Source organism: Acipenser ruthenus, chromosome 5, assembly GCF_902713425.1.
Source record: "Acipenser ruthenus chromosome 5, fAciRut3.2 maternal haplotype, whole genome shotgun sequence".
NCBI classification, from domain to species: domain Eukaryota; kingdom Metazoa; phylum Chordata; class Actinopteri; order Acipenseriformes; family Acipenseridae; genus Acipenser; species Acipenser ruthenus.
Genome location: NC_081193.1, coordinates 37,475,308 through 37,487,467, shown reverse-complemented (window position 1 = coordinate 37,487,467; position 12,160 = coordinate 37,475,308). Strand labels below are relative to the sequence as shown.

The following is a 12,160-nucleotide window of genomic DNA, read 5'->3' as shown; positions in this document are numbered from 1 at the left end:
TCAGTAGGTTTTAGCTTGCAATATTTTACCTTTAACCATTGGAGCTCAGTCCAAAACAGGGAGTGTTTTTAATTGCATATGTGTAATTATATTAACACTACCTATGATTGCATTTTGTAATTTGTCTATTTTTACTCCTCTCATTAATCTGTTCCATATCTGAGATGGTTGACTGCTGTCTAGCCACAGATGTTGTCTACAGCGGAAGGTTATTGAGCCATTATATCCTGGCTACAGTGGTAAATACTGTCATAAGTTTTTTTTTTTTTTTGGTTTGGACAAAGCTAAACCATTAAAACGGGTTTTCACAAGCTCTGCTTGCCAAAGTTTTGACTATCTGTGAGTTTTCAAAAAAAAGCCCAGAGAATGTATGGGTGAAGCAGCCAATTTACAAAGACCATTTTCCTTAATGCAACCTTTGGAAATGTTGAAACATTCTCAGTCACTGTTAAGGGGAAAATAGTTATGTAGCTTCATTCACAAGTGAAATATCAGAGTGCTGACAATCCTGTTTCTCACCTCCTGCAGTGGCCTGCTCCTCTTTCGTTACATTTAGCTGCTCTGTCTCTCCATTGAGTTCCACCTCCTGGTCTTCCGGTTTCCCATTCAGACTGGAAATCTGGCCATTTTTCTGTAAAAGCTGCACACAGAGAGGGTCCATTTTGAATACTGGGTTAGAACATTTCAGTTACCTCTTCTCACTTGACAGTGGAGACACACTCATACATTAAGTACAATTTCCTGGAGTTCGAGACTTTGATTCATGCTAGTAATGTTCTAAAACTATCTTCGACAGAATAGTGCAAAAGGTTGGTGCAGATTGTACAATCTAGTTTTCTGGACAGTTAGGTTTGATTGACTAATCATTTAGTAACACAGAAAAGTGCAGAAACAGAATTATTATGATGCTTGGTTTTACTAACTTCAGTAGTGCCAAAATCATTGGCTCCCAACTTGTGCAGAGAATTATAATGATCTTACTGGGATGACAATACAGCACTAGGTTATATATTGTAGTCCTTTTATTTGGTTGTTTTGTTTTCTTTGAAAAAGACAAGCAGGACTTAGCGCCTCATCGTGTTTAAGCTGTTCCTATTTTCACATGTGATCTGCTGGCACATATTCCCACTAGGTTTGCACTGGAGGCTAACCGCTAATTAATCACAGCATCCTCAGCTAGGTGCTAGCTCCCAAACAAAACTAACCATGTGGGAAAGCATACAAACCATATGATAGCTGGGGCTTCAAAAGGTGAGTCTACCCCAAACCCTAGTGGTGGTTCTGAGCCATTATAAACCATTTAATCCAGCCCGCCTGAAACTAGTCACATATATTACTGTATATTGCATTGCAGAAAGACACACATACCAGTTGTGTGTTATTTTCTTTAATTGGCATTAGAAAGCAGTAGATACATGCAATGTTTTTACCCTCTTATTAATCCAAAATGTTTTTTTTTCCCTTTAAATAGATAAATAGAGAATATAGATATATAGACACAATTAGATTGCTGAGAAAATTAAAGACAAGTGTAGGGGGAAGGGGGAGAAGTCTCTCCATGCATTTGGTAGCATTTTGCTTTCTTTCTGATCCATGCATTGGCCCCCTATGATTTTTGGGAAGGCGAACACAATTTAAAATTAGGATAGAGAAATAACCGGAGAGTTTTACAGGGGCAAATATCAGAAACATTTTAACTTACCATGGTGCTTTTATAAATTGCTCTTAAGATATGGAAAAAAGTAAATGTGACATAAATACACTACAAATATACAGATGGGCACCTCCACTATATTACAATTTTTAAGGATATGCATACCTTACAGAGGATAATCCATCACTCATTTTCTGTCATCCACATTTAATATATTAGCTTATTTGCTATCCATTTTTGCAAAAATCAGTCTTGATTTACTACCATATTTTTTGTTTTTTCAAAGGGGGATAATTTTAGTAAAATAGGAAAAAGTATGCTGGAATGTTATCTTAATGGTTCTTACCAACACCTACAATTCTTTGGTCAAATTGTAAAATAAAATGCTATATATTAAGTGGTAAATATACTTCTATATATTAAGTGGTAAATATACAATGGTAATATACAGCCAAATATAAAAATCAATGGCTGTCAGTCCTCAACCAAATCTAATCAGACCAGTTTTGGAGTAATCCTTCATTGGAGTTTGAAGGAATAATTATAGGTGTTCTGGGACAATTCCTAAAAGATTTACTAATCTCTAAATCAATATAGAACACAAATGTGTCATTTCCTCACCTCAGTCTAATTAGAATGCAGAGTAAAATCCTGTCATGCAATTTTAAAGCAGCTGGTGGAACAAGAGTTGGAATAAATGTATAGGAAAAGACCAAACAGACGTCAGTCAGTCACTGAATTGCCACCAAAATACAAATCAGCATTTTTCAAATTATGGGCAATTATTCCTCATAGTGACATTATTGATTACAAAGTCAAAATGACCAAACACATTCCCCAAGGATGCTTTCTATACCTACAAGCTTAATATCAATATAACACACACACCTATGTGTAGTTGCACCGCCAAAAGGCCACAGGGATTTCAGTCCCGAAATAACAACAACAATAAAGCAGTGACACTTATACACAACACAATCACAGTCCAACGTAAGTGCTCTCAGTGTAAGTGGTGAAATACATGGTAAATGGTAAACAGTAGTGAAGTGAAGTCCAAGTTTGGTACTGGCTTAAAAGCGACAGTCCCGGATATTTAAACGTCTCTAATGACAAGTAACAACAGTTAATAGACAGACAACACAAAACGCTCACGGTTATTTTACACTCCTACAGCAGTCCTTGCATAACCATAACCGAGGAACAGATCGCTTCATCACATCCCCTGATATACCCTCAGTCACGCCTCCTTTGGTAGTGAGTGCAATCGCTTTTCCTCCAATCTGCGATTGCCACATCTCCTACCGCATTAAGGCAATGACTTCTGGTATTGTGACTCCGCCCCCTTTCTGGGTGGCCAACTTCCGGCTTTCCCTGGAATGAATTGCCACACCAGCCAGTCCGGGGGACACTGTTCCTGTTATACAGCGCCCTCGCAGATCTGGAAGGAGATTTATGACTTGGATTCACTCGCTCTCTGTCACAGATGCACATCAATATTAAAAGTTAATTTCACATACATCAAATATTGTATAAATAGGAGATAATGGTACTAAATTTGAATCTTAACATGTTTTAAAGGTGGTTTCCTTGCATTTTGCTAAAAAGGAAAGCGACTAAAGTTTCAAACTGAATTGTCAAATGCATTAATGCTGACAATAAACTTTGGAGTTTCATATTGCAGTGTTTTCACATTCCATGAATATTATTTTAATTAACGCTTATGGTTAATTTTAATTAACCATTAACGCTGTAAAAATGCAGTGAAATTAAGTGAAATTTACTGATCAGTCTAAGTGTATACAGATAGCACAATTGGATTCCTGATGTCACGGGGTGCTGTGTTCAAACAGCAGTTAAAGAGATTCTTACCCAAACATGAGAGATCATTTGAGAATGTGTTGAGGCCATTGGGAAGTTAGGGGAGGATTTCCGAGCTGTTTCCCACCGAAAAATGTATATTTGTTATTGTTGAGCAATGCATATAAAATTGATTCATGGTAACTGCCACAAACAAAGCTCCATTCTTACTCAAAAGAGGGAGATACTGGAACAAGTTGATACAATAATGAAAATCATAACTATTGCAAAAAAAATCAGTGCAGAGACTTTGATAACATTTGTTACAGTAAATGTGTAACACACCACACAGACAGAAAAAAATAATAGAATGGAATGTTCCTAGGCTTATGTACAGGACAGTCATCCCAAGTGCTGCTTAAGCCTTTGACCAAGTCCCACATGAAAGACTTATAAGTACATTAAAATCAGCAGGAATACAGACATGTAATTGGATACAGAACTGGTTAAAAAACAGAAAGCAGAGAGTCATTGTAAGAGGTATAAAATCACATTGCAGGGATGTACTTAGTAGGGTACCATAAGGGTCTGTACTTGGACCCTTACTGTCCCTCATTTATATAAATGACTTGGACCAAGACACACATTGTAAGATTGTCAAACTTGCAAATTATACCAAATTTGGGGGAGTAGTGGACTCTGAATCCGCAGCCCAGCTAATTCAAAGGAATTTAGATCTTCTCTGTAACTGGGCAAACGTGTGTCAATAAGAAATGTAAAGCAGTGAATATTGGGCGTATAAAATGAATGGGATAATGTGACAGGAATGACGAGTGGTGACGTCAGGCCAGAGTGCAGGAACTAAAAACACACAGGTATTTGCGGTTCAAATGCGCTTTCAGCGCCGTTTTTATTAAACAAAAATAAATAAAATATTTAAACCAAAAAAAGACACTTTGCTCACAGAGCACAAAATAAAACAGATAAACAAAACAAAATCTCGAACACAAAAATAATACGATCTTTTAATTTCGTTTTGCTTTCGTTTCCTCTCGCCGCTCTAACTCCTAAACATCCACCCAGTACCGAGAGCGCTGCAGGTTTATATGCAGACGACTTTTTAAAAAAGAATTACAAACACTTAAACAATAATTCAATAAACGGCACCAGTCACATTCTCACGAGATGTCTGGCAGACACAAGCTGCTACCATCGCATCTGCCACACCACATCCAAAACAATAACAAACAAAACACTGTATTTTCAAATAACACAACACGCATTCAAAACCACAACACACTTGGCAATTCACCGTCCTTTATAAATAAATCATAACGATAATAATAAAATACAAAATAACACGGGGCCGGAGGGGGAAATCCCGTTCTAAAATAAAATAAACAAATCAACACTATACAGGGCTCCTCGCCCTGTTACAGATAGAAATAGGGGACAAGGACTTTGAAAAGGATCTCGGGATTATAGTGGTCGCCAATGTGGGGACGCAATTAAAAAGACAAATAGAATGTTAGGTTGTAAAAGTACTGAATACAAGCCTAGAGAGGTTATGCTAAAATTATCTAATGCCCTAGTTAGACCCCACCTAGAATACTGTGTGCAGTTTTGGTCACCTCACTACAAGGTACAGAGAAGGGCAACTGGGCTGATCCCTGGACTTAATGACATGATCTAGAAGGATAGGTTAAAATAATGAAATCTCTTCAGCTTAGAAAAAAGAAGGAAAAGAGGGGACTCGATGGAAGTCTTTAAAATCATAAACAAAGACACTACTTCAAAATTAGCTCAGAAAGAAGAACAAGACAGCATAAGTGGAAGATGAGTAAAAGTACATTTAGAACAGAAGGTAGGAAGCACTTTTTTACACAAAGAGTTATAAATGCATGGAATACCCTACTAGCTGAAGCAGTATTAGACGAGATTCTGTGCTTTTGGTGTGCTAACAAGGGACTCGGCTTGATGGACCGAGTGGTCTTTTCTGGTTCTCAAACTTTTCTTATGTTCTTAAAAGCCTTCAACAGTGAACACTGTTTTCTTTGTACTTACCTACAGTGAAAAGGGTTGCTTTTTCCTCCTGTTTTTTGGAAATGGCAATCGAGAGCAGCAGCACAATGGCTGCCTGTACAGCTATTGTCCCAACAGGCTGAATAGACAGGACAACAGCTAAGCAGTGTGGGTTTAATTAAGCAAATGGGTAGATCTAATTCCTTAAGTTCGGATCTTCTGAGAAAGAGCCTGAAAGCCTGCTCTTTAAAACCTTTTTTTTCTTCAAAGAGGATCTTTGTGAGAGGCTTGGTGGGGATGAGCAACACCTGCACAAAGCCCCGAGCCAAGGGGGAGGGGGCACTAGAGCTAGGGTAAGGTTTCAAAATCTCTCAGTTTGGTCTGTTGCTTCTAATCCGACTTTTCACATCTAGATAAAAGTAATTTACTTTGAACAGAGTTTTTTTTTTTAAAAAAGGCCTCTTCCTCAATCACACTGTTAACATATTTGAAATCAGGGTTTAAAAGGTAACTGTGCAAGGTAGGGAAACATCAATGAATTCCTAATTCTTGGAACTATGATGAAAACCATTGTTCTGTAACCTAGCCAGCATGGATGAACACAGTAGGCTTGGAGTGTACTGACTGACCATTAAATATGCAGATCTTAAAAAGTCCCCATCTTAGAAAACATTCTAAGGCTCGATGTTAAAATAAATTCCTGTCCTGTATGCGCACATACATGGTTGTATTGTGATTTTATATATATATAGGAAAATGAGCCATGAATAGACATATGTAATAACCAGCAGGCAGGCACAGTTTAACATAGTCCACAAATTTAAGCCTTGCTCCCCACCCTCTCCTAAATAAGAAAGCCCCAATGGGGAACAATCGATTGATTAGATATTTTGTTCTCAGCAGTACTTTTCTTCAGGTATAATTATCCAGTTGAATTACACTACGCACTCAATCCATTCTGAGGAAAACAATTGGCTGACAGTTGCAGTTACCGATTTGCACAATATCTTCTTCAGTGTAGCTAAAGCCTATCTAATACAGTTAATGAGCTGGGGTGAGAACATGCATAATGTGTCAGCAGGTGCCCTTTAAACCCTACATGACCACCCTCCTCATCCCATGACTGTCATTCCCAACATTCCTCATACTGAACCCATACCCATTCCCAGAATTCCTCATACCAGAACGAAATCCCCAGGCCTGTATCTAATATTGTCTCAGCCTTCTTGCCTGTCTTACATTGGCTTGTTATTTAAACATAGTTCAGATTGAATTCCTCATACTGTACAGTAGTTGCATCATGTCAAGTTGGGCAAAATTAACAGTACATCTCTGCTGTAGCTTAGATAACCAAAGATCCAACTTTTAACTTCTTCAGCTTCTGTGCAGCGAAGCAAAATTTGAATGGGTTTAATGTGCTTCATTAACATTCTGGGGTCTATTCAATTAATCCAAACAGCGGTGCATCAAAATAACACCACTGCTTACATAATATAAATAGGGTCATATGCGTTCCAAGGTGATGAGGGAGTCTCTATGTTAATAGACTGTGGCCTGCATTTACAAATATTTCAATACAATTAGATGATCCAATGTAATTTAGGATTGCATTGCACATTTCATGTACTAGTTGGTAAAGATCTACTCACAAATGCTCTAGGAAGCAAGTTCCAGTATTTAGGAGCCAAGTAACAAAAAGCTCTACCTCCTGCTGATTTCAACTTAACAGCTGGAACAGATGACTTAAGTGTGCAAAAAGACATTAAGAATCAATTTAGGAAGAAACTGGAAGCCAGTACAAAGCCACAGGACTGGGGTGATATGTTCATTAGTTCTCATACAAGTAAGCAGACAGGCAATCTCTGTAAATAGGGAAAAGCAGTTAAAATAAAAGTCATGAATCAAGAGTTAGGTATCCTATTGAGAAAGATATACCCGTCAATAATATGTTTATAAAGGCTTGGTAAGTGTAAGAATATAAGCATCAAAGGGCATATCTTGGTTCGAAAAATCATGTCAGACGAATATTCCTTACAGAGGACAATTCTGTCTGGGTAAAATTCTTACTGAATTGTAACACAGCAGAGTGTAATTGTCCAGAAATATGGTGACATTATTAAACCTGGACAAATAAAGCAGGTTTAATAATGCTTAAATCTTGACAGGGGTGGCACTGACTTTTGATATTTTTCAATGTCCTGCAAGACGCCTGCAATACCACTTGTTACTCAACTCCAGATTTCAACTGGAGCTTCTGAAAAATAAGCAGAAAATATAATTAGTATTAAGAGGATCTTCCATGACAGCCACAACTCTGTGACATCACAATCCAATCTTTTTATCAAGTACAGTAAATCAATCTCTAATTTGACTTCTACTGGTGTTTCACCTTGGGTCGGCCCTTTTTTTAAACAGTTCCCTAATGTTACATGTGAACGTCAATGCACTTCATCTTAATCGAGCCGTCAGAAGCTTCACGCCGTTGTTACAACCCTGTAACCCAAAGGCTTTTATCTTTATGGTATTCAGCCTGTAGTAGACACCCAAAAGCATCCACCTCCTTGACTGGACTGTGGTTTTACAGTTAGGTGTAACGTGAGGCTTGCCCTTTTTAAAATTGCATGCCATTTCTGCCACCAGGCTACAAGTGTTTAAACAGCAAATGTATACATGTCTAAAACAGCTGTTGTTTACAGTATGTATTGTTTACACTATAGTCTGGGTGTGGGGGCTGTCTGCTTCTTAACTGCTGCTTTCCTCAATCCAGCATCACACTCAAGTCACACGGTGGTGCACACTGAGGCACATGTTACTTTATGCTGGAATTCCCATGAAGTCCATTCCAAATTATTTATTCATAAGGCGTCACATAAGATAAGCTTTACTTCTCTTAAAAGCTTCTAGAAGAACAGATCTATCCTTTCCCTGTTTTTTTCTTTGCCTAATATTTCTTGGCTGCATTTGAATATACAAGGAAACACTGAAGTGGCCCCTTTTAAAAATGTTGTGTGGAAATCCTAAAATTCAACATCATATTCATCATCATGTTTATAACAGTATAGTTTTTATAGTATAGTTATTATGTGTTTTCTTTTACATTCGCATTTTTAATACTGCAGTGTCAAGTATATTCAGTTTTACACTAAAATATAGCTGTTTACTACATACAGTATGGCCTTCTGTGCACTCTGCTTTACAAGAAAGCACACCTTCAAGTTTGTTTGCAATCCGCAAATGCAGTTTTTATTACTATATAAAGTATAATTTCCTGACAGTGCTTTTAATGCATGTAATTCTATCACACAGTGTTAATTATATTAAATGTACACAGATACAACAGATGTTGCACAGTTACAGGAATAGTATTATGATACGAGGAGAAATGTGTTGCATCTATCAGGTGGCTCTTTTGAGTACAATAGTTTAATCCCTTCATTAAAGGAAACTAAAGACTGCGATAAGGTGGGGAAGGCCTTTATCATTGGAAACCAACTAGCAGTTCATTGTCAGTAATTCACCAGCACCCAAACTGAATGGCCTGTGCTATTCTAATGCTGCAGTATACAGGGCGTTGCTGCTCTGCCTCGGCAGCTCCCCCCAGAGAGATTGCTAATTGATTAACACTGTTGCAAAATGAGAGGCTGTCTTCCTGCTGTCACCCTAACTCATTCCCATTCCTCATCTGCTGGCCTCAGTGTTTCACAAATTACATGCTTTTGCACCTGACAGTAGACTACACTAAACTAACCCCTCCCCACCACCCTCCCCTTTTGTTGTTGTTTTTTTATGATTTCATTGCATTTGAAACCAGTGTTTTCTATTAATCTCCGGAGCAGGTATGGTACAGACGCCTCTCTCCATGAACATCATTACTGTATTCAGTGTTGTGATGTGGATACCAGACTGTAAACAACTGTACGGGCCTCATTTCGCATGGGTTTATTTTCCTGTTTAATACCCTGTTCCATCTAGGGGTACCCCATGTTCCAATGTCTTTTGATTGTAGTGGAGAAGATAAGTACTCAAGCCTTGCCTTCACATGTCATTGCGTAGTCCTGGTATGGCTGAGAGGGACTGACTGAAGTGTCACCTCACAACTTGACAATACTGAGGTTCTGACCAAGTTAAGGGTAGGGCGTCTGATTTTCTGGTGACATTTTTTTCCAAATTCGGGTGAATGCTTTTTTAAAAATCGGGTAGAATTATTTAATGAAAAAATCAGGTGAAATCGGGTGGAATTTTTTATATATAATCAAGAAAGAATAAATATTCGGATAGAAAGTGGGTTTTATTTAGAAAGTGTTGACAACAAAGTTGTCATCAACAGTTTAAATCCCCAACGTATGTATATTTCCACACATTGGGGTATGCAAACTTTTGATGACATCTATCTCTCTTCCCTCTCTCTCTTTCTCTCTCTCTCTCTCACACACACACACACACACACTGTATATGGAGGCATTTCTCCGTTCCAATCAAGATTTATTTTGTAGTGGAGTTGCAAGTATAATTGCACATAGAACATACCGGAAAACTAAACTCGGGTTAAATTGGGTAAAACCCAAAAATCAGACATCCTAGTTAAGGATTAACCTCTAAATTATAAGTGGTACCCTGTCTGGACACTTGGCTACATTGACATTATTTAACAACATAAATGCATTAGTCCAAAACCAAATGAACTGCAGAGCTAAAGCAAGTAATCTTTTTCTCAGATATGCAAAGGGAAAGGGCTCAGTACCCTGTGTGTTTTTCAGTGTGTCGGCAGCTAATCCATTAAAACAGCACATATATTTTGCATATAAATTGTGCCCAGTTCAGTCAAACTGACATGAAGTATGGGCTCCTGGGGAGTCACTGCTGTCAACAGGTCTGAAAGGAAATGGTCTCAGCACCGCAGGAATTAATGAGCAACAGACAATCTCCCTCTAAAGTCAAGTGTGCAAAACCAGCTGCTCCTTTTTTCCAATCTAAATGGAAGTTACCAGTGTAAATATGCGTGTATTATATTGACGTGCCTTACCGTACAGCTTTTTGTATTTAATGGACTACATAAGGAGGCAGTGTGGTCCGGTGGTTAATGAAAAGGGCTTGTAACCAGGAGGTCCCCGGTTCAAATCCCGGCTCAGCCACTGACTGATTGTGTGACCCTGAGCAAGTCACTTAACCTCCTTGTGCAGGTCTTTCGGGAGAGATGTTGATGTAAGTGACTCTGCAGCTGATGCATAGTTCACACACCCTAGTCTCTGTAAGTCACCTTGGATAAAGGCGTCTGCTAAGTAAATAAATAAAGTGTTTTTTCTATGCATGGTTATTTATGATCTCATACATTACTGTGTCAAATGTTAACACAAAAACAAATGTTTATATTTTCACAAATACATTAACATTTCAAGTTTAAAAGTACACTTCAGCATATTTTAAAATACTTTATATCAAACCTTTAGCTCTCTCCATGAGGCAATATACAGTATTTAAATGAACACTGCATATCTTAGCTTTTCTCAGTGATAGGACCAGCTAGGTTTCATTCTGAGAGGGAAAACAAGTTTAAAATGTTATACTGTAATAATTATCCACTTTGCCATGTCTTGCTATCATAATTCATTTGCATATTTACTACACTTTTGCCAGAATTTCACCCCAATTGGTAAATGCATTACCAGACTTTCTATGCCTCTTCCCCCCCCCCCCCCCCAAACCAATTAATTTGTTAAAGCAACAGAAAATATCAGACAATTTGACTTCATTGGGGAGGGCATATCCCAAGTGGTCATTTTTATATTGGTCTTCTCCAGTTACTTAAAATGAACATCAACACACTGAGCAGGAGTTAAGCCAGAGCACAATTTTGAATTTGAAGTCTTTAAATGCTTTTGCAAAGAATGTTTTACTTAACAGAAAACAAAAGCAGCAGGTAGGCTATGTGTTTTACATGCAGCCATGCATACACTGTAACATTTTCTATTTACATTTAAAAATAATGTATTTCTGTTAAGTGTGTGCAGTATATGTCAGGTACTATATAGTATCACAACATGTGGCACCATAATATTTTTTGTGTTAATTGTGTACTAAATCATTTAGTTTTGATTCAAAATAATCTATATTGAAGTGTGCAATGCATCAGCATGATTTATTGTGTGTTACCGGTAGCCTATAGGCTAAAGTACAAAAACAAAGTGTGCTGTACTGTACAGTACACTGTATAGGCCTTCTGTACAGATTCATATTTTGACATAATGCAATGTGTACAGAGAACACATTAATGTTATTTGAGCAAAATGATTTAGCATTTAAAATAAATTGAGCACTATAAAAAAAAGTACACTGGACACCTTGTTATTTCGGACAAGCTGTCTGTCTCCCGGCATGTCCAGTTTAGTGAGCGACTACCGTATAAAAACTACTACAACAGGATGCATTTCCATTACTCTTGTAGAAAATTAGCATTTGATTCACTGACAGATTTTAAAAATGAGTCAGTGTATTGTGCTTCAGTGTACTGTTACTAATATTGATGTTGTTCCCAAATTTTTAAATGACGGTGACACTGAATGTTCAGCCTCCAGTGTCACCCGATTTCACAGAACCCAAACACAAAGCCCAAATAAAATCATTCCAGCAAGAAGTCCAAACAGGTATTTACATGATTGTGCTGCCCACAACCTGCAGGTATGAAAGCTC

General features: G+C 37.8%; 1 protein-coding gene across 2 annotated transcripts in view; it reads right to left on the bottom strand.

Moving 5' to 3' along the window:
* LOC117402951 (A-kinase anchor protein 12-like) overlaps positions 1-12,160 on the bottom strand; it is a 60,755-nt gene that overhangs the window by 22,650 nt on the left and 25,945 nt on the right. For both annotated transcript variants that reach the window (XM_059024126.1, XM_034004667.3), the window contains one exon: positions 520-640. In XM_059024126.1, coding sequence (XP_058880109.1) covers positions 520-640 — 121 coding nt within the window. The remainder of the gene's footprint in view (positions 1-519; positions 641-12,160) is intronic.